Genomic DNA, 21,681 nt, shown 5'->3' with positions numbered 1-21,681 from the left:
GGGGGTGGAATCTGATAGCTGGCCACCGCTCTAGGGGGTGGAATCTGATAGCTGGCCACCGCTCTAGGGGGTGGAATCTGATAGCTGGCCACCACTCTAGGGGGTGGAATCTGATAGCTGGCCACCGCTCTAGGGGGGGCTTCAGGGGGTGGAATCTGATAGCTGGCCACCGCTCTAGGGGGTGGAATCTGATAGCTGGCCACCGCTCTAGGGGGTGGAATCTGATAGCTGGCCACCACTCTAGGGGGTGGAATCTGATAGCTGGCCACCGCTCTAGGGGGGGCTTCAGGGGGTGGAATCTGATAGCTGGCCACCGCTCTAGGGGGTGGAATCTGATAGCTGGCCACCACTCTAGGGGGTGGAATCTGATAGCTGGCCACCACTCTAGGGGGTGGAATCTGATAGCTGGCCACCGCTCTAGGGGGGGCTTTGGAGAGTCGAGGGTTGGGGGCGGGAGGGTTAGGTGTGGGATGGGGAGAGGGGCTTAGAATTGTGAGAGTTGCATCCCCACCTGATGTAGATTATGTGTCGTGGTTTTCCTAGCTTCGGGCTTCTCTTTTCTTTTATTGCTGTCTCTGTGGCTTTTGCCTTATTTTTCGGGGTGGGTGGATGAGTAGGGGGTTCTTTCTCATTTCCTACCTTGCAGATCAAGTCGTCTGCATATTTTCTGGAGAATCTGTCTGTCTGTCTGTCTGTCTCTCTCTCTCTCTCTCTCTCTCTCTCTCTCGCTCTCGCTCTCGCGCTCCACTCTATTATTAGCGATTTTATCGGGTAGTACTCACAAAACCCGCTCAGGAAATATGAGTCGTCCGCTGAATGTGTAGATACCTGGTTTTTATGCTTTTTTGATGTCCCGCACGCGATTGTGTGACGGAATATAGGTTTCCTCTGTTGGTGCTTTTTAACATCTGACAAAAACAGATGGGATGGAGTGGCCGGCGCTGGAGGTAGAATTTAGATGTCCTTGGTTTAGGGGACTTAAGGTTTGACCTGCTGGGCTGGCTATCTGAGCGTTGACCGTGCACAATCGCTTGAGTTTGTTCCATAACAACTGAATTCTGCTACAGTAAGACTGCACCGATTTGCCTGCCGTTCTTAATGAAGGCCCTGTTTCATTGCAGCAGCTACACTGATTTACTTTCGCATGGAATATAAGTATTCTCAAACTGGCTTCATACCCTGTTGTACCTTGTGTATGCGCCTGTAGCCTTTTGGAGAATGCGCGCGTTCGTGTCCATATATGTTACTGTTTGACATGGATGAATGATGGCAAAAAAATAATAACAATGAATCATTTTATATACAGCATCAGTAACCTTGCGTTATACAACTCAATGCGACAGTTCATACGCTAAAACCACGCAATTAAACAGCCATCCTCACACACACACACACACACACACACACACACACACACAGAGAGAGAGAGAGAGGGGGGGGGGTAAGAGAGAACTTGTTACATAGCTAAGAGAATGGTCGGCAAAAACTCGCTCTGAGGTTGGAAGTGTTACACAGACTGGATGGTGGCGAGTTCCGAATGTTGGGGGCAGTGAAGGGCTAAAGATACGTTTCCAGACTGTCTTTTCTTTACGCTCTGGAAGTTTTCAGAGCTTTCCAGGGAAAGAACGAAGAGCACGAGAAGAGCGGTTCGTGTGAAGTGAAGCAGACAGATACAGCAGAAGTGATCCATCATAAACAGCGATAGACAAGAACTGCAACTTTGTATTCACATAACAGGGAGCCAGTACAGCTCTTTCAAAAGTGGTTACGTCCCATTGGTAAATTCAAAAGAGGGGTTGTGGGGTGCATGTGTGGAGAGAGTTTTGGTGGAGGTTTTGGTGGTGGTTTTATTTTATTTTATTTTATTCTGTTTTGTTTTATTTCATTTCATTTTATTTCATTCCTTATAGGGGGAGTAGTGAGGATGTTTTAGCGATGTTTTGAGTTGTGATTTTCCTTTTGCCAAAATCTGTGTAAAGAAGATCAGTGCCAATACCACGATGTCAGCTATTTCAGAAACTTATTTCATCAGGATATGATTCCATCAGGAAGGCCCTTTCAAGAGCAGCCTTTAGGCTGGACACCAGGTGGGGGAAAAGGCTGATGAAAACGAAAGAAACACTGCAGAAAAGTGTAAGATAGTGGCTGTACCTGGTGAGCAGGGGACAACTCTAACATGGTACAAGACAGGCAGCAGTGGAAATCTGTGATGGTGGCCTTATGAGACACAGGGCACAAGGAAGAATGAGTCAGGAAGGAAATAAGCGGGTAAAACATTGTTGTTGATGATGGCTGTGGTGTGGTGTGGTGTGATGGTTGTGGTGTGGTGTGGTGTGATGGCTATGGTGTGGTGTGATGGCTGTGGTGTGGTGTGATGGCTGTGGTGTGGTGTGGTGTGGTGTGATGGCTGTGGTGTGATGGCTGTGGTGTGGTGTGGTGTGGTGTGATGGCTGTGGTGTGGTGTGGTGTGATGGTTGTGGTGTAGTGTGATGGCTGTGGTGTGATGGTTGTGGTGTGGTGTGATGGGTGTGGTGGTGTGATGGGTGTGGTGTGATGGCTGTGGTGTGGTGTAGTGTGATGGCTGTGGTGTGGTGTGATGGCTGTGGTGTGGTGTGATGGCTGTGGTGTGGTGTGGTGTGATGGCTGTGGTGTGGTGTGATGGCTGTGGTGTGGTGTGATGTGATGGGTGTGGTGTGATGGTTGTGGTGTGGTGTGATGGCTGTGGTGTGATGGTTGTGGTGTAGTGTGATGGTCGTGGTGTGGTGTGGTGTGATGGCTGTGGTGTGATGGCTGTGGTGTGGTGTGATGTGATGGCTGTGGTGTGGTGTGGTGTGATGGCTGTGGTGTGGTGTGGTGTGATGGCTGTGGTGTGGTGTGATGTGATGGCTGGGGTGTGGTGTGGTGTGGTGTGATGGCTGAGGTCTCTGATGATGGTGTGGTGTGATGGTGTGGTGTGGTGTGATGGCTGTGGTGTGGTGTGGTGTGATGGCTGTGGTGTGGTGTGGTGTGATGGTTGTGGTGTAGTGTGATGGCTGTGGTGTGGTGTGGTGTGGTGTGATGGCTGTGGTGTGGTGTGGTGTGGTGTGATGGCTGTGGTGTGGTGTGGTGTGATGGCTGTGGTGTGGTGTGATGTGATGGTTGTGGTGTGGTGTGATGGTTGTGGTGTGGTGTGGTGTGATGGTTGTGGTGTGGTGTGATGGTTGTGGTGTGGTGTGGTGTGATGGTTGTGGTGTGGTGTGATGGTTGTGGTGTGGTGTGGTGTGATGGTTGTGGTGTGGTGTGATGGCTGTGGTGTGGTGTGGTGTGATGGTTGTGGTGTGGTGTGATGGCTGTGGTGTGGTGTGGTGTGATGGCTGTGGTGTGATGGCTGTGGTGTGGTGTGATGGCTGTGGTGTGGTGTGATGGTTGTGGTGTGGTGTGGTGTGATGGTTGTGGTGTGGTGTGATGGCTGTGGTGTGGTGTGATGTGATGGCTGGGGTGTGGTGTGGTGTGATGGTTGTGGTGTGGTGTGATGGTTGTGGTGTGGTGTGATGGTTGTGGTGTGGTGTGATGGCTGTGGTGTGGTGTGATGTGATGGCTGGGGTGTGGTGTGGTGTGATGGTTGTGGTGTGGTGGTGTGGCTGTGGTGGTGTGGTGTGATGGCTGTGATGTGGTGTGGTGTAGTGTGATGGCTGTGGTGTGGTGTGGTGTGATGGTTGTGATGTGGTGTGGTGTAGTGTGATGGCTGTGGTGTGGTGTGGTGTGATGGCTGTGATGTGGTGTGGTGTAGTGTGATGGCTGTGGTGTGGTGTGGTGTGATGGCTGTGATGTGGTGTGGTGTGATGGCTGTGGTGTGGTGTGGTGTGATGGTTGTGATGTGGTGTGGTGTAGTGTGATGGCTGTGGTGTGGTGTGGTGTGATGGCTGTGGTGTGGTGTGGTGTGATGGTTGTGATGTGGTGTGGTGTAGTGTGATGGGCTGTGGTGTGGTGTGGTGTGATGGCTGTGGTGTGGTGTGGTGTGATGGCTGTGATGTGGTGTGGTGTAGTGTGATGGCTGTGGTGTGGTGTGGTGTGATGGCTGTGATGTGGTGTGGTGTGATGGCTGTGGTGTGGTGTGTGGTGTGATGGTGTGGTGCGGTGTGATGGCTGTGGTGTGATGGTCGTGGTGTGATGGTTGTGGTGTGGTGTGATGGTTGTGGTGTGGTGTGATGGTTGTGGTGTGATGGTTGTGGTGTGGTGTGATGGTCGTGGTGTGGTGTGATGGTCGTGGTGTGATGGCTGTGGTGCGGTGTGATGGCTGTGGTGTGATGGTCGTGGTGTGATGGTTGTGGTGTAGTGTGATGGTTGTGGTGTGGTGTGATGGTCGTGGTGTGGTGTGATGGTGTGGTGTGGTGTAGTGTGATGGCTGTGGTGTGGTGTGATGGCTGTGGTGTGATGGTTGTGGTGTGGTGTGATGGCTGTGGTGTGATGGTTGTGGTGTGGTGTGATGGTCGTGGTGTGCTGTGATATTGGTAATGATGACTACGAAGAGGATGATGATGATTTCTTTTTGCTACAACGTCAACACCACAGAAGCAGCAGAAGAAGAGGACGGTTCTGCGGTCACAGGTAATACTGATATCGTTTTTGGTGATGATTATAATGATGATGATTTGTTTCGTTGATCACTTTTTGTTGTTGACGATGAGAGGATGATTGCGTTTGTGATGATGATGATTTTCTTTCGTTGTTGTAGTTTTTGTTGTTGTTCAGCAGCTGCTATAGAAGGGGAGACAGAAAGCGAGGATGGTGGGGTGGGGATGGGTGCGTTGTCAATAGTAAAAATGATTATAGTGGTGATAACGTCTTTGTTTGCTTTTTTCTTTTTCTTCTTTTTTTTTTAAGTTGTGGGTTTTTTGTGAGTAGTATCGGTTTTCCTTGTTGATGTTGCTGGTGGTGATGGTGGTGGTGCTGCTGATGTCACTGTTTGTTGACGATGGTGCTGATGTCTGCTGCGGCTGCAACTGACCTTGCGGTGCAGAGGTCTCTGAGATAGTATGGGATTTCCGTGTAGTTGAAAACGCTCTGGCACTGACAAAAGTAACTGGAGAGATGGGAATCCCTGGCCGTGGCTCGCTTCATTTAGGACGAGGAAGTGATTTAGGGGATTGGAGGAGGGCGGAGAAGGCGCGTGGAGGGGTGGGGAAGGTACGGGAGGGCAGACACTATGGGAGCTGGTCATCCGTTTTAACCCCAGAACTGATCAGTGATAGCAACGCCATTCGTGCGGCTGATATTTCAGCTGACAGCCTGACGAGCATGCATGATCACAACGCGTGAGGCCGCGTGCGAGTGAGTTTGCATGTAAACGTGCACGAACACTGGGGGGCTGGTGGCGGGGGGGGGGGCTGCTGGGGGCGCGTACGCACGCACACGCGCGCACACACACACACACACACACACACACAAATACACACACAAGCACGCACGCGCGCACGCGTGTTTACCCCAACCCCCTACACCCCAACGTCTTCCCACCTCACACGTACAGAGATATGCTTGTACACGTGTAGTAGCAAACACACACACACACACACACACACGCACACACACCACGATCAACGACGACGACGACAGCATATCAGGTTTCTCTGATAGTACAACAAAACTCCAACCTCTAGCACAGAGGTAACCACTACGACGACGACGACAACAACAGCATATCAGGTTTCTCTGATAGTACAACAAAACTCCAACCTCTAGCACAGAGGTAACCACTTCCTCGCCACCCTACCTTCGAGCGCTGACAGTGGCTTCGAGGTGACCGACATGCGTAGAACGTGTGTGAAGCCTAGGCACTAAGTAGCGTCGCCAGCCAGCGAAGTTTGCTTTTTTAAAATCATTTTCTCATGAAGAGTGACAAAGCCAAGTCAGTTTCGCTTCGGTGGCTGGTGTGAGTTACACCTCCGTCAGTGGATTTGGTCATGTCAGTTTCGTTGCGAACGTTTTCAAGGTAGCTGGAGGGCCGTTGCGAGCGATGGTAAGTTTGTGACAGTGTGTGTGTGTGTCTGTGTCTGTGTCTGTGTGTGTTTGTGTGTGTGTGTATGTGTGTTCTTGTGTGTTGTGTGTGTGTGTTGTGTGTATGTGTGTGTGGCGGGGTGGTGATTGTGTTCGTGTGTGTCAGTGTGTAGTATGTTGTGTGTGCGTGCGTGCGTGTGTGTGTGTGTGTGTGTGCTCTTGTGTGTATGTGTGTTGTGTGTGTGTTTGTGTGTGTGGCGGGGTGGTGATTGTGTTCGTGTGTGTCAGTGTGTAGTATGTTTGTGTGTAATAAGAATAAGAATAACTTTATTATCTCCAACTGGAGAAATTTGGTCAGGTGCATTATCACAACATAGACAAGTAAACAACATGGGGACCATAACTGTAAAAGTCAACAACAGCTTTTACGAATATTACGAAGACACAAATGTAAAAAGTATCACATACACCGTTTCATACATACATCCACACACTGCAGGTAATAACTGGTATTCTTAATGTAAAAACAGAAAGAATTAACAAACATTATTTTGAATATAATTATAAGCATAGCCTATTTTATTGCACATTGATTATAATAGATAAGATAAGAATAAAGATAAATTGCGGAAAACCACAACCAGATAATCAGCACACACCCGCACACCCCCCCCCCCCCCCCCCCCCCCCCCCCCCCCCCCCCCAACACACACACACACACACGGTTTACTTGATTAAACAAGAGTAATAAACATATGTTCTCAAATAAAAGCATTTCACATATTCGCTTTTAAAACATTGCAATTAATTATTACATCGTAATTATTAACAGAAATATATTTAGAATATGGACGTTAGCATTAGACATATTCCATTATACATTCATTCTGCCTATTGCACATTATTCATCCTACATATTGCACATTCATAATAACCAATTGTCACGTTTTTAAGCTCAGTAAACACACACACACACACACACACACACACACACACACACACACACACACACAGAGTTCTCAAGAATTTAAAAGGTGGATTGAACGTGGAATAAAAGTCTTCAGAGCTCTGGATTTCGACTTAAAAGTTCTGTAGCGTCGTCCTGATGGCAATAGCTCGTGTGTGTGTGTGTGTGTGTGTGTGTGTGTTTTCGGCATGCGAGACTGGGATTCAAACCTAGACCTTCAGGCAGATAAGCGTCTTAACCACTCTGCCACTTTCTTGTGAATCTTCCGTTTTACTGATACGTAATTCTTCCACCAGAATATGTCACAAACAGTCTCGCTCTTCTCTATTAAAAAATTATACCCTTCTTTGGAATATTCCTCTAGAAGGAAACACATTTATATATTTATGTGTCTGTCTACGTATCTATCTATCCAGTTATCAATCAATCAGTATGATTTTTGTCTCTTTATAACGATTAGATGCATCGCTGTGCGTGTGTGTGTGCAAATGTGTGTGTGTAGTAGTAGTAGTAGTCTTCAGTTTAACGTCTTCCGCTTTAAGTGATATTAGACGAAAAAAAAAGGGGTGGTGGTGGAGGGGGTGTGTGTGGAGGGCGGAGCGTGATGGTGGGAACGGTATTGGGCAGAGGGTGATGAATGATGTGTGTGTATGTGTGTGTGCGCGTATGTGTGTGTGTGTGGTGGGGAAAGATACAGAACATTGGAAAAATAAGACATTAAAAGGGGAGACATAGGCACAATATAGAAGGAAACGCTAACATCAAACAACTGTAACAACTATAACAAATGTCCAATTGGACTATGCAGCAAACCTTCTGCAATAGCAGATAACATCTTGAAATTGTCAAAAATACATTCAAAAGAATTTTCCGAGAAGTTTGGTAAAAACGATTTCAGATTCTGACATTCAAAGTATGTGTTTGCTTGAAACAGATTCTCCACATATGCATTTAACATCTCTGCTAAACTTTGTTATAAAAGCGTTCAGCTTTATCCTGTTTGGTAATGCCTGAATTTGCCTTAATCTGAATAAATTACTGAATGTATTTGATTGGTTGATAGATTCCGGTTGTTGAATATTATTTATACTTTTATTTAAAACTTTGCCATTTTGCTGGTATACTTCCCTGACTTTGCTCCATGATGCTTTTTCTAGTAAGCGGTACCCCTCTTGTACAGACAAAGGCACATAAAGGTCTGTGGTTCCCTGTTGGTGTTTTGCACCTCTTCTTGCAGCCCTGTCAGCCCATTCATTATATAAGAGACCAAGGTGAGAAGGAACCCAACAAAAAGTTATATGTGTTCCTCTCAAATTCAAAAGATGTACAATGTGACTTATTTCTATTATTATTTTGGACTTGTTCTTACAATTTGATGAGTTTAAAGCATATAATACAGATTTTGAATCAACACAAAATAAGACTTGAAGAAGGCAAACTGGAAGATCAAGAATATAATTTAAAGCCATAAGAACAGCGATAAGTTCAGCTGTGAATATTGATCGATCTTTACCAATATGGTATGATCGTTCTGTTTTCAGTTTTGGTATAACGAAAGCTGAACCTGCTTGGCCATTGTCTAGGAGTGAACCGTCTGTGTAAATATGTAAGTGTTCACGGTATCTATTCTGAAGGTGTAATCGGACTTCTGTTGCCATGATATTTGGATTTTCTTTTTTTGCAATGTCAGTGTGATTGATATCAAACTGTGCTTTACTCATCTCCCAAATGGGGCATGGACTTACTGTTTTCTGCGTGTCTACATTATCTAGATTAATTTCGGACTTTTGGAAAAGGTTCGACACAAACGTGCCAATTGGTGTTAGATAAGATATCGTTTTAGCTCTTTTGGGGAAGTTGTTTTCAGATGTCATTCTTACTTCCTCCGATGTAAAATTTTCAGTTGTTGAGCTTCTCAGTACGTATTTAGCACATGCCAGGTTTCGGTATTCATCCAAAGGTAATTCTCCTATTTCTTTATATGTTCAGAGGGTTGATGCGTGGAAAGGTACGCCAAGGGCAAGTCTATATGCTTTACAGTCAATGCTTTGAAGTTTCTTTAACAAATACTTTGGAGCATTGAAAAAGACTTCTTGTCCATACGATAGTTTGGATCGAATAAGTGATGATGATAAATGTTTCAATATCGTTGTATCTTGTCCCCAGTACTGTTTATTTATAACTTTGAGCAAGTTAAACATTTTCTTGCTTTTGTTATTATATATTCAATATGGGCATTCCAAGCTAGTTTTGAAGTAAGCATTAAGCCGATAAATTTTATCATATCTCTGTACTGAATGGGCTCATTTTCAATCTTAAATGTTGGTAACTCTTCTGGATTATTACCATTGTTAAAAAGCATAATGTGAGTTTTTTCTGCTGATAATGTAAGACCATTGTCGACAATATACTTATTCAATTTATCTATTTCTCTTTGGTATGTTTTCTTAATATAGTTTAATGCCCTTTTTGATGTATTTCTTTTCATAGTTACATACATATATCATCTGCGTATTGCACTAGGATCACGTCTTTTGATAAGTGTTGGGGTAAGTGGTTCAGCAAGATGTTAAATAGAACAGGGGCAATAACAGAACCTTGGGGTAATCCCATGTGAAGAGTCTTAGGATTTGAGTACGTATTTCCGACTCGTACTTGTATACGTCTTTTAGTCAGGAAATCTTTGATATAATTATAGAGACGCCCTGAAAAGCCAACAGATTTCAGTTTAAAGAGTAACTTTGCATGCCAAACTTGATCATAGGCTTTCTTTATATCAAAGAAAGTTGCAAGAACGTTTTTTCTTCTAGCAAATTGTTGTTTTACATGTGTTGTAAGTTTAACCAAATTATCAATTGCAGATCTACCTCTCTGAAAGCCCGCTTGATTAATTGGGATAATTCTATATTTATGGCAATAGTACATCAGTCTTCTCAAAATTATTCTTTCCGTCAGCTTACCAGTATGTGATGTTTGCGCAATTGGCCTGTAAGTGTTCTTATCTGTTTTACATTTTCTTTGTTTATGAACTGGTATTACAATAGACTGTTTCCATTGTGCTGGCATTAAACCATCAATCCAGCACTTTTGAAAAAGCTTAAATAACAAAACAACAAAATTTTCTGGTAAGTGTCTAAGCATCTCATTTGAGACCGCGTCAAGTCCTACGGATGTTTTCTTTTTAGGGAGGGATAGTAATGCGTCTTTAACCTCACTGAGTGTGAGTGGAGCAGTGATGTATTGACTATTATCGGGACTTGGATCTGAATAATCACTTTTGCTCTCTTCCTCGGTTCTGTGTTTACTCATTTTAGGCGATAGACCTTCAATCGCATAGACTCTGAGAACATTTCTACAAATGTTTCTGCTTTCTCTGCACTGGACGGAAATTCTTTGTCTTCTGTCTTAATTGGGCAAGATGGCAAATTTATACCTTCTTTCATTTTACTCTGAATTTTTTCCAAGCCTTTTTAGTATTTTTATGACTGAATATCTCATTATTACAGAATGAGGACCAATATTGTCTTTTAGCCTGTGCAGTGACCATGTTACTATAATGGTTTGCCCTTTTCTTTTCAATAAGATTTTCTTGTGACTTGTTTTTCATATAAATTATAAACTTCATTTTTTTATCATTTACTGCTGCTTCACAGGCTGGCGTCCACCAAATATTTCCTAAATGCTTGTTTGATTTAAGCGAATTACATTTTGGGATTGATATATCGGCGGCTTGTAATATGGTGTCAGTAAAGAAGGAATATAAATTATCTATATCCCCAGTGTTTACGGACTCCGTGTTTTTGCAAGCAAGCATACTTTCGAATTTCTCCCAGTCAGCATCTTTATAGTTATACTTTGGGACTTTGTCTTTTTGAAATTCCGTGTATCTTTCAGTTTCATTAAAAGTCATAATGATCGGTAGATGATCACTTCCCAGTGTATCATTATGCGTTGTCCATTTACATTCTGGATACAACGTAGCAGATATGAAAGAGAGATCTATAGCATACGCCCTGTGAGTTACAATATCAGGGATTCTGGTAACGCTGCCATCATGTGTGTGTGTGTGTGTGTGTGGTTTTGTGTGCGTGTGTGTATGGTTGTGTGTGTGTGTGTGTCTGTCTGTCCTTCTCTTTGTGAATCTGTGTGTATGTCTGTGCGTAGTGTGTTAGTGCACGCGTAAGCGTGTCCATGTCGTGTCAGTGTACCGATCTGTCCGTGTACGGTGTACGGCAAGGAAAGACACACACACACACACACACACACACACACACACACACACACACACACACACACACACACTTCGTGTAAGGTGCTTCAGTGGAGAGGTGGTGGAGAGAGGACAGAATGCCGATGTGGGTCGGAAAGATCTATGTCCCCCAGTCTCAGATTTCCTTCTGCTTTTGCCACTTGTGTGTGTGGGGTGGGGGGAGGTGGGGGGTTGTTTGTTTGTGTGTGTGTGTTTGTGTGCGCGCGCGCGTGTGTGTGTGTGTGTATGTGTGTGTGTGTTTGCAGACTGAAACATGAGTAGTTGATGAATGCATGGTTGAGCATGAATGTAGGAGTGATATCCACACTACAGGAGGGAAAAAAGAACAACAAAAATAATACTGAAAGGATGAAAATTAGGCAAGACGATTCGTGTAGTTTCTGCCACTTAGAAAGTGAGGACATTGAACATCTGTTTTGGAAATGTAGTATTGTCGGCTCTTTTTGGTCTGCTTTTGAACCGACTTTGAACGAAAAATGCCAACATATATCAAGTTAAAATTGACAGAGATGGTTCTGTTTGGTGATTACGCAACAATTTCATCTGATGATATCCTGTATGCTAAATTCATATCTATAAATGTGTGTGGTTCGTCCGTCAGGATCGACGAGGACCATCTAGTCATCCTGGGGGTGGGTGGGTTGGGATCTGTGGGTGCGCAGATGACTGGTCAGGCCAATCCGCGCCCGGAAGGTTCTGACGCAGTGTGGACAGGGGATGGTGGCGGCTGTCGGGGACTTGCTGGCACTGATTTTCCTGGCCTGTCTGCGTTGCTCTGCTGCAGCGATTCTGTTGGCCTCACAGGACTCTGCTGCAGCGATTCTGTTGGCCTCACAGGACTCGATTTGGCGCCTTTGTGGATAGCTGAACGCCACTTTGGTCTGTCTATTGCATTCAGCTCCCATGTGTCGTGGCTGATGATGAAGGCCTTCAGAGAAGCTTTCGGAGTGTCTTTGAAGCGCTTCTTTTGGCCTCCATGGGAGCGCTTGCCATGTTGGAGTTCGCCATACAGCAGTTTCTTGGGGAGCTGGTGGTCTGGCATGCGAACTACATGGCCTGCATCAAGATGGTGTAGATGCTGGGCAAGTTTGCACGAGTGAGCACCTCTGTGTCAGGGATCTTCTCTTGCCACTTTATGCCGAGAAGTTTTCTGAGGCTGGTGGTGTGGAAGTGGTTCAGCTTTTTGGCGTGGCGTTTGTAGACCGTTCATGATTCACATCCAAAGAGCAGTGTGGTGAGAACTATGGCCTTGTATACTTTGAGCTTCGTCTCCAGGGTGATGCCTCTCCTGTTCTAAACGTTCTTATGGAGTCTGCCGAAAGCAGCGCTGGCTTTGGCGAGTCTGGCATTCACCTCATCGTCGATGACGACTGTGCGAGAGAGTGTACTGCCCAGGTATGTGAACTTGTCCACCGCGTTCAGTCGTTGCCCGTTGGTGAAGATGTTTGGTTCAACGTAAGGCTTTCCTGGAGCTGGCTGGTGCATTACCTCAGTCTTCTTTGTGCTGATTGTGAGGCCGAAGTTGTCACAGGCAGCAGAGAACTTGTCGACACTGTGTTGCGTGTCAGCTTCGGAGGCAGCGTTGAGAGCGCAGTCATCAGCAAACAGGAAGTCGTTGATGGTGTCTGTCCTCACCTTGGTTTTTGCTTGAAGCCTCCTGAGGTTTAAGAGTGAGCCATCTTTTCGGTACCTGATGCCAATGCCTACGTCAGCGTCTCTGAAGGCATCTGTCAGCATGGCTGAAAACATGAGACTGAACAGGGTGGAGGCAAGAACACACCCTTGCTTGACTCCGTTGGAGACAGGGAATGGTTCTGAAGTCTCTCCGTTGTCTTGGACTCGGGCCAGCATCCCATCGTGTAGTTGCCGTATGATGGTGATGAACTTTCTGGGGCATCCATACTTCGCCATGATTCTCCAAAGGCCATCTCTGCTAACAGTATCGAAGGCCTTGGTCAGATCGACATAGGTGGAGTAAAGGTCGGCGTTCTGTTCCTGACACTTCTCCTGGAGCTGCCTGGCAGCAAACACCATGTCAATAGTCCCGCGTTCTTTCCGGAAACCACACTGGCTCTCTGGTAGGAGACCTTGCTCAAGGTGCGCTATGAGACGGTTGAGTAGCACTCTGGCCAGAGTCTTGCCTGCGACGGACAGCAGGGATATTCCACGATGGTTGTCACAGGCCTGACGATTTCCTTTGCGCTTGTACAGGTGTATGATGGAAGCGTCTTTGAAGTCCTGTGGAACTGCCTCATGCTGCCAGATGAGCTGGAACAGCTGATGAAGCTTCTCAGTCAGCGCCATACCACCTTCTTTGTAGACCTCAGCTGGAATGGAGTCTGAGCCAGGGGCTATAAATGTAGAACATAACAGAAAACTCAAAACCCAACATAGCAGAAAACTGAAAGAAAAGATAAAAACAATTTGAGATAAAACAGTAGTTTTAATTTTGTTCCTGAGGTCTTGTGTACAAAAATATCAGCTATGACCTATGTAACAAGGGATAATAATCTACAGGAGACTAAAACTGGGAACTCATCTGAATAAATCCCATTATTAAATACTGGACACTGCACCACAAGCCTGAAGGTCTCGTTGGATGATGCAGGATCAGCTACAACAGAGTGAATGATAAATACAAGTCCTGACGTCTGCGTTTTCCATAAAGAAGTTGAATAACCTTCAGAAAACAGTCATGGTTTAACCTTGAAACTTAAAATGTGATTTGCACCTGGGGTGGGGGTAGTGTGACCAGTCAAGCGTGGGTTACTGGAGTTACTGTTGACAAGGCCAGGAAATGTGCTTTTTTTTGCTTTTTTTTTCAAAATGATAATGACTGGTCTGAGTATCACTGCGTCTTTTGTCACTCATCTCTTTCACACTGTCTGTCTGTCTGTCTGTCTCTCTCTCTCTCTCTCTCTCTCTCTCTCTCTCTCTCTCTCTCTCTCTCTCTTTCTTTTTCTCTCTCCCTAAGCGTGCTTTTTTATTTTCAAAATGATAATGACTGTCCAGAGTTTGGCTGCATCTTTTATCACTCACATCTCTTTCTCAGTGTCTCTCTGTCTCTGTCTCTCTTGAACAGCGGATGTTGTGAAGTGTATAGGGATCAGTCCGCACGATCTGACACCTCCTCCAAACCGAAACATGGATCTCTTAGCAGCAGCATATAGTCACCATCATCATTTCCGACGCAGTTCTTTTTTCTTTTTCTTTTTTTTTCTTTTTTTCTTTTTTTTTCTTTTTTTCTTTTTTTTGTATCATCGTCACCATCATAATCACCCAGAGCTTTGTCTCCTCCGCATCTTGTTCTGTTTGTGTGTGCGTGAATGTGTGTGTGTGCGTGAATGTGCGTGTGTGTGTGTGTGTGTGCGCGCGCGCGCGTGCGTGAAATGGTATTGCTTGATTCCTGTTTTCATTTTCTTTGTCTGTCTGTCGCTGCCTCTCTCTCTCTCTCTCTCTCTCTCTCTCTCTCTCTCTCTTGTCGCCATGATTTTATTTTGGGGGGTGGGGGTATTTTGAATTTCTTTTCCTTTTTGCCCTGAGGTCTGGATGTAAAGAAGCATATGCTTATTCCATTTCACTCATTAAAAAAAAAATCGTTCTCGTTGTCTGTCTGTATGTATGTCTCTCTCTCTCTCTCTCTCTCTCTCTCTCTCTCTCTCTCTCTCTCTCTCTCTCTCTCTCTCTCTCCCTCCAGTGTCTAATCCGAGTCAATGACTATATTCTTTATGTGAAACTGAGATCGCGACGGAAGGGCACGTACCCTACTTTTAGACAAAATGTTCAGATAATCCAAAGAAGAGATCAAAATGGTCCAGAAGCAATAGCACAAGTTATGGCAGCAGATGATGAAGTGACTTTATTTATGGAGTATTTTAAAAGAGCAGCCAGCATATTTCATCGAGTTGAGTGTTGGGGGGAAATTGAGACACTGCGCATTAACCCGAGACTGCCCGTACATTCGTATTTTCTTTAATTATGCGCGCTTGCGCACGCGTGTGTGTATGTATGTGTGCTCGCGCCAGCGCACGTGCACATGCAAGCATGTTTGAGTATATATTTGTAGGAACGTGTGTACCGGTGTATTCGTGCATGCGTGCGGGCTGGCATGTAACTGTGTATTATTATATGTATACAAATACGCGTGAATGCATGTAGAATCCAGTGTTCTATTCTTTGATCCAAGTTATTGGTAGGGAGCGGAGCTTGAAATGAACATGTATTATTTTATTCTGTGAAATGTCATTGCGTCTTCCTGTTTCTGTGTGTATCCGTCTCTCTTTGTCCTCAGTTTTCTTTCTTTCTCTATTTCTGTCTGTGTTCCGGTTGTGTGTGTGTGTGTGTGTGTGTGTGTGTGTTCGTGGTGCACTTTAACTGATTCATTTTATCTTCAAATACTTTGTCTGTCGACATCAAACTTGGCTTTGAAATATGTGTGTGTTGGGGCCTGGGGGGCGGTGGGGATCAGTTCTTACCACACATCCCGTCTGAGATCACTATGCACTTAAGGGAAGAGCACAAGAAACTGAGAAGACGCCAAAATCTATTTCCACATTCATGTTATTGTTACATTTTTATTTCTGTTTGCCCAAAACGTGGCTTGCTTGTCTGGCATCTTTACACTTGATAGCGGTCATTAAATGTTGTTATTTTTACTTTAAAATATAAATTTTCCCCAGTTCAATTTGAAGTTACGTCGACGCATACATCTGTCAGGAGTAGCAAAAGTGTGCCATGTAATGGGATATATATATATGTGTGTGTGTGTGTGTGTGTGTGTGTGTGACATTAACATACAATGTCAGAAACCACATCATTCCGCATTCCAACCCGGTTTGGCTCACAACCATACTGACTTAGGCTGCGCATGCGTCTGAACGGCATGAGAAAGGTATGTATAACTGATCTAAAAATAGTCACTTTTAGATTGATGGATATATATATATATATATATATATATATATATATATATATATATATATATATAAACAAACCAGCGCAACGTTTCAATAGATCTGCGAAGAATTCGGGGTTTTTTTGTTGTTTGTTTGTTGTTTATTTTCCCACGATGAGCAACCAAAAAATCGGTTTTTGTGTGGAGTGTTTGTTGCAATTTGTTGTTGACAGAAATCTGTGATGAAGAGAGGGGAAATTTGAATCTTTGATCTCGATCTATGATTATTACGTGGGAAGGCGCGTCCGATCTGCCGATCACAATTTTGACGAAAGACCTTGATTAGTCCGCAGTGATTACCGTGTATTTTTCGCAAAGAAAAAAAGAGGGAAAAAATCTGCTTGGCGGTTTTGTTATGATTTATCGAACCCGGTTACAGTAGTCGTGTTGAAAAATGCGAATTCAGTTTGAAACTTTGAGAGATCTGTCCTGTGATCAAAAAACAATGAAATACCGACCGACTTAGGCTACTGCGGCTACATGGAATTGTGCGACAAACCCTTGTTTGATAAAATTATGGTGAGCAAATGAATATTGAGTTGGATCAATTGGTCTGTCCATGCAATATAAGTATTGGTACGCCACCTCACATCCCACCCGTCTCCTTACCCTCCACCACATGTGTTTTCGGTTTCGTTCTTGTGAGCCATGAGAGCTGAGCCGCTTTGTTAGAATCGTTGTTTTGTCTTGGGTGACCTTGCCCTGCTGACCTTTTCCGCTTCCTCGTCTTTCCAAAGTGTACTCCGTTCCGATTTTCCTCCTCAAAACGAGCTGGATTTGACAAACTGTATACCTTCGTTGCGCTTGCAGGGCCTCGCTTTGTATTGCTGTCTTTTTGTTGTTGTTTGTTTGTGTTGTGTGTGTGTGTGTGTGTGTGTGTGTGTGTGTGTGTGTGTTGTTGTTGTTGCTCTGTGTGTGTGTTTGTTTTATGGTATGGCTCTTCTGTGTTACGCTGCGTTGTGTTGTGTTGCGCTGCGCTATTGTGTTGCGCTGTTTTGCGCTGGTATGTTGTGATGTGTTGCGCTGGTTTGGTGTGATGTGTTGCGCTGGTTTGGTGTGATGTGTTGCGCTGGTTTGGTGTGATGTGTTGCGCTGATGTGTTGTGTTAAGCTGGTGTGTTGGTGTTGTGTACACAAATATATTGATCAAGAGATGATGTATTGTATTTGAAGACAGGGTTCTATAATAATAATGATGATGATAAAATAGATTCTATATGAAGACAGTTTTCTATATTAATAACAATGATAAAATAAATTACATAGCACCAGCCACCTAATAAATGACTGTTTTAAGTGCTTTACAATACACTTAGAGAGCAAACATGACAAACTATGTCAAGACATTGCATCACAATTATATAACATTACCAAGCTCAGTGTCCATAATAAATAATATACCATACATAAAAACATAATGTAATCTTATACATATAACAATTTTTTTTTAAAGAATAACAATGATAATTTTAAAAATGTATATATAACATCAATATAATAACTTAATCTATACATCTCTCCATGCGAAACATGCTCAACCAGGTTGCAAAACATAAGAACTGACATGCGAATATGCACTCAAACAACTGAGTTTGCATGCATACCGCTAAACCTGCACATGCCTCAAACCAAGCACCAACAGTAATCTATGCAGGGACACACACAAAAACATCACACACAACAATTTAGGACTGCAAAAAAAAATTGCACATGACTTTAGTTAAAATGTGTAAGAAACATACCGGTTGTGCATAGCTGACTCAGTGACTTTATTCGAGAGGTCCTTGTCTGGTCATGCGCCTATCCTGACCAGCTTGGATGATCCATTGTTGGAGGTGGCCACAGGGTTTGAAGGGTCATTTCCTAAAATAACATCATCTTGAACAGTTCTTTAAGTATTTGAATTGTTTCATTCATTCACATACATTGCAATTATCAAGGAGGTTTTTTTAAATATTAATAAAAATTATAATTGTTCATGACAAATGTTATTGATATTTAACTGTTGTTAACATCAGTGATCAGAATGATTTATGTATAGCACTGGTAATATGCTTAAAAACATGAATATATGTAAACCAATTGCAAATTAATGCGTACATGTATGCGTGCCTCGGTGTGTGTGTGTGTGTGTGTGTGTGTGTGTGTGTACAAATTTTGTTGTTTGGTGATAGTCTGAAAGTGGAAGTAAAGGATACTCTAAAGTCTAACAAATGTTAACATTTTCATATTTTTGTTCTGTGGATTAGGCTCACAACTAAAGAAATGAGCTCACAATGTCATGTGTGGTCAATTGATGTCAGTTAGTGTAAACAAATTAACCCCCCTAGCATTAATTACAGATTAATTTCCATTCTTTACTATCTGCAGCAAAGACATGCACCAAAAATAATAACTTCCATACTAAGCAAAAGAAGTTCCACTTTGAACAAAAAATGATAAAAATGACTGCTCTTGTTGTTATGTCAGAATATCATATCAAAGTGCCAAGTTCAGAGAATAAAAAAAATATAAATACAACAGTAAATTCAGTTTGCATATAATTTGGCTTCTTTTTATTTTTTTGCGCCCATCCCAGAGGTGTAATATCGTTTTAAACAAGATGACTAAAAAGAACTGAATTTGTCCTATTTTTATGCCAAATTTGGTGTCAACTGACAAAGTATTTGCAGAGAAAATGGCAATGTTAAAGTTGACCATGCACACACACACACACACACACACACACACACACACAACCGAACACCGGGTTAAAACACAGACTCACCTTGTTTACACAAATGAGTCAAAAATAGGTAATTTTTTAGCCATATTTTTTTTATAAATCGAGTAAAATAAATCAGCTGGAAACTTAGCCCACGTAAAAGTAGAGAACATGATTTTTTATTTGATAGGTTTGGTTGTAAGGAGCAAAGTCCGTAACCATTTTTTGTCACCAACCCTCTCAGACCAGAAGCAGATGTCGGCAAACTAGTTTTAACCGCGCTGCGTTTGGAAGAGCGAATGATATTCCACTTCGGGCGATCAGTTTCACTTACACTGTTTTACACACACAAAGAAAGAAACACTTACAGGAACGAACATTGTGTGTGTTTTTTTCTGATATATCTTTCAGCTAAATGTATGCAGTATTGCGTTTGTTACGGCGACGTGAAAAGTGATAAAACTATACGATCAGTCAGCCATAGTTACACAGCATTACATAGCGGCCGACCTACCAACATAAATTTTGGAATTCTGCTCTGATGTCAAAATATTTAAGAATTGGAGCATGCTACATGCATATTCCAAGGAAAGCACCTACGTAAACACGGCATTAAGCTGAGCGTACACACGAAGGGGAGAGGGTGGTGAAGGAGACGGGAAGAGAGAGGGGGAAGAGAGAGAGAGAGGGGGGGGAGAAGGGAAGGAGAAAAGAGGTGCACATGAACACATGCACAACAAACGCCAGAGCTAATCCTACCCACCACTGTTTCTCTTGTGCGCCAAGGAAAATACCAGCCAACTGTTTCTGGGCATTTTCGAACGTGTGAGTGATAGGGAGACATTACCTGTTCCGAGAACTGTCGCGCTATTTTTTCCGTTTTGGTTTCAAGGAAACAAGTACCAAACTCAAAGCTTGCGCGTCTGTGTGCAAATCATACGCGTTACCAGCAGAGCTGTTCAGAAGAAGGGGGAAATAAAGGTATGGGGGGCTTTGGGTGATGGTAGAGGGTGTTGGGGGGGGCTGTTGTGTTGTGTGTGTGTGTGTGTCGCTGATTGAGTTTAGTGTGTCTGTATGTGTGTATGTCTTCAGCCTTTATTCCGTTAAATAACAAAACAATACAAAAAAAAAAGGATTTAAAAAGTAAAACGAAAACAAAACCAGCTACCGTGGTTTGTCTCTTTCAAAGACTAGCCCTGGAGAAAATTTAATATCAATGCTGTACATGTTTGTGGCCTGTGTCCTTTCTCAGGTGTGTGGCCTCATGTGTCCGCGGATGGCAGAGGGTCAAAAGGCAAGGGTGATGATGATATTACTGTCTGCCATGACCACCACCTTTCCTCAGCTCTGCACGTCACAGCTTTCTATCAAGAAATGGGCGACTATTATGGGGGAATCGGACAGTGAGTGTGTGTGTGTGTGTGTGTGTGTATGCGCACGTGTATATATATATATATATATATATATATATATATATATGTCTGTGTGTGTGACAGTTTTAAACTAAACTAACCAAAAATCTATCTGTTTTGTTTGTGGGTCAGTCTCAATATCTCAGTCTTCTCTGTCTGTCTATCTTTCAGTCTGTCTGTTTGTCTGTCTCTTCTCCCTCCTCCTTCCCCATGATTTTTTTAAAGGTCATGGAGAGAGAGAGATGAAACAAACCACCACCACAAAAAAAAAAATTTAAAAAAAAAAAATATATATATATATATATATATATAAGGGATAGCGAGGGATTTTCTATATTTTAATTTATAGTATTTATTGAAATTATTTTATTTATCATCATTATTATCATTGTTATATAACATTATTTATAAATACATACACATTTTTTTTGTTGTTTTTTTTTGTTGTTTTTTTTTGTTTGTTGCTGTTGGTGTAGCCGTCGTTTTACCACCACGCCCTCTTCCCTTTACCCCCTATCCCCACCCCCTTTCTTTCTCTCTCTCTCTCTCTCTCTCTCTCTCTCTCTCTCTCAGACACACACACACACACACACACACACACACACACACACACACACACACACACACACCAGACGGGAAACAAGCCGCTGGACTACGCTGATGGTTCGATGTGTTTTCAACCCGTCCTTGAGTTTTTGTCATGATACGACTTAAGTGTTTCCAGTTACTGCCTGTTTTTTTCTTGAGTTTAAATTGACTGAATGGTTGAGAGAACACGTATGGCTTTCGTTATGTGTTGTTTTGCTGTTGTTGTTGTTGAAGCTAAAACATGAATTTATGTTGACAGACCTCTATGTCGAACGACCTTTCTTGACAATGACAAAAAGTAATTCCAGATCCCCCCCCCCCCCTCTCTCTCTCTCTCTCTCTCACTGTCTCTCTCTCCAGATGGAACCAAGCCGCTAGAGTACGCTGTGGGTACGAATGTCACGATTCGATGTAAGTTCAACCCGGACCTACATGACGTCACGAAAATGACGCTGCGCATCGGGACCGGTGACGACACGCCTGACGTCATCGCTGTGGGAAATGACACCATAAAAACCACGCTTCCTTACGCCAAAGCCACGAACAATGAAAGAATCCAGTGTCTGGAAGGATCCACGCTGCTTGGTGCTAACACGTTGTGTGTGGGATGTGAGTTTTCTGGTCTTGTCTTTGATTTTCTTTTGTTGTTTTCAGACATTAATGATGATGATAGATTTGCAAGTGCCTTCACAAACAGTAAACAATTTTCAATATATGATATGATATAATGTGATATAATATACGAGTACATGAAAATAATCAGTTCATACTTAGAACGTATTCCATGCGACGCAAAACATCCCAGCCAGTA

At 43.4% G+C, this 21,681-nt stretch overlaps 1 protein-coding gene across 2 annotated transcripts in view; it reads left to right on the top strand.

Moving 5' to 3' along the window:
* Positions 1-5,703: 5,703 nt before the first annotated feature.
* The window catches only part of LOC143280040 (uncharacterized), a 52,437-nt gene continuing 36,459 nt past the window's right edge, over positions 5,704-21,681 (top strand). Inside the window, exons 1-3 of one of the 2 annotated variants that reach the window (XM_076584514.1) lie at positions 5,704-5,998; positions 20,123-20,273; positions 21,231-21,479. In XM_076584514.1, coding sequence (XP_076440629.1) covers positions 5,996-5,998; positions 20,123-20,273; positions 21,231-21,479 — 403 coding nt within the window. In that variant the 5' untranslated portion in view covers positions 5,704-5,995. Of the gene's footprint in view, positions 5,999-7,949; positions 8,550-20,122; positions 20,274-21,230; positions 21,480-21,681 lie in introns of those variants that run through there. The other variant, XM_076584515.1, reaches the window with a different exon arrangement.

This window comes from Babylonia areolata, chromosome 3 (assembly GCF_041734735.1).
Source record: "Babylonia areolata isolate BAREFJ2019XMU chromosome 3, ASM4173473v1, whole genome shotgun sequence".
NCBI classification, from domain to species: Eukaryota; Metazoa; Mollusca; class Gastropoda; order Neogastropoda; family Buccinidae; genus Babylonia; species Babylonia areolata.
This window is presented reverse-complemented; position numbering and strand designations above follow the sequence as displayed.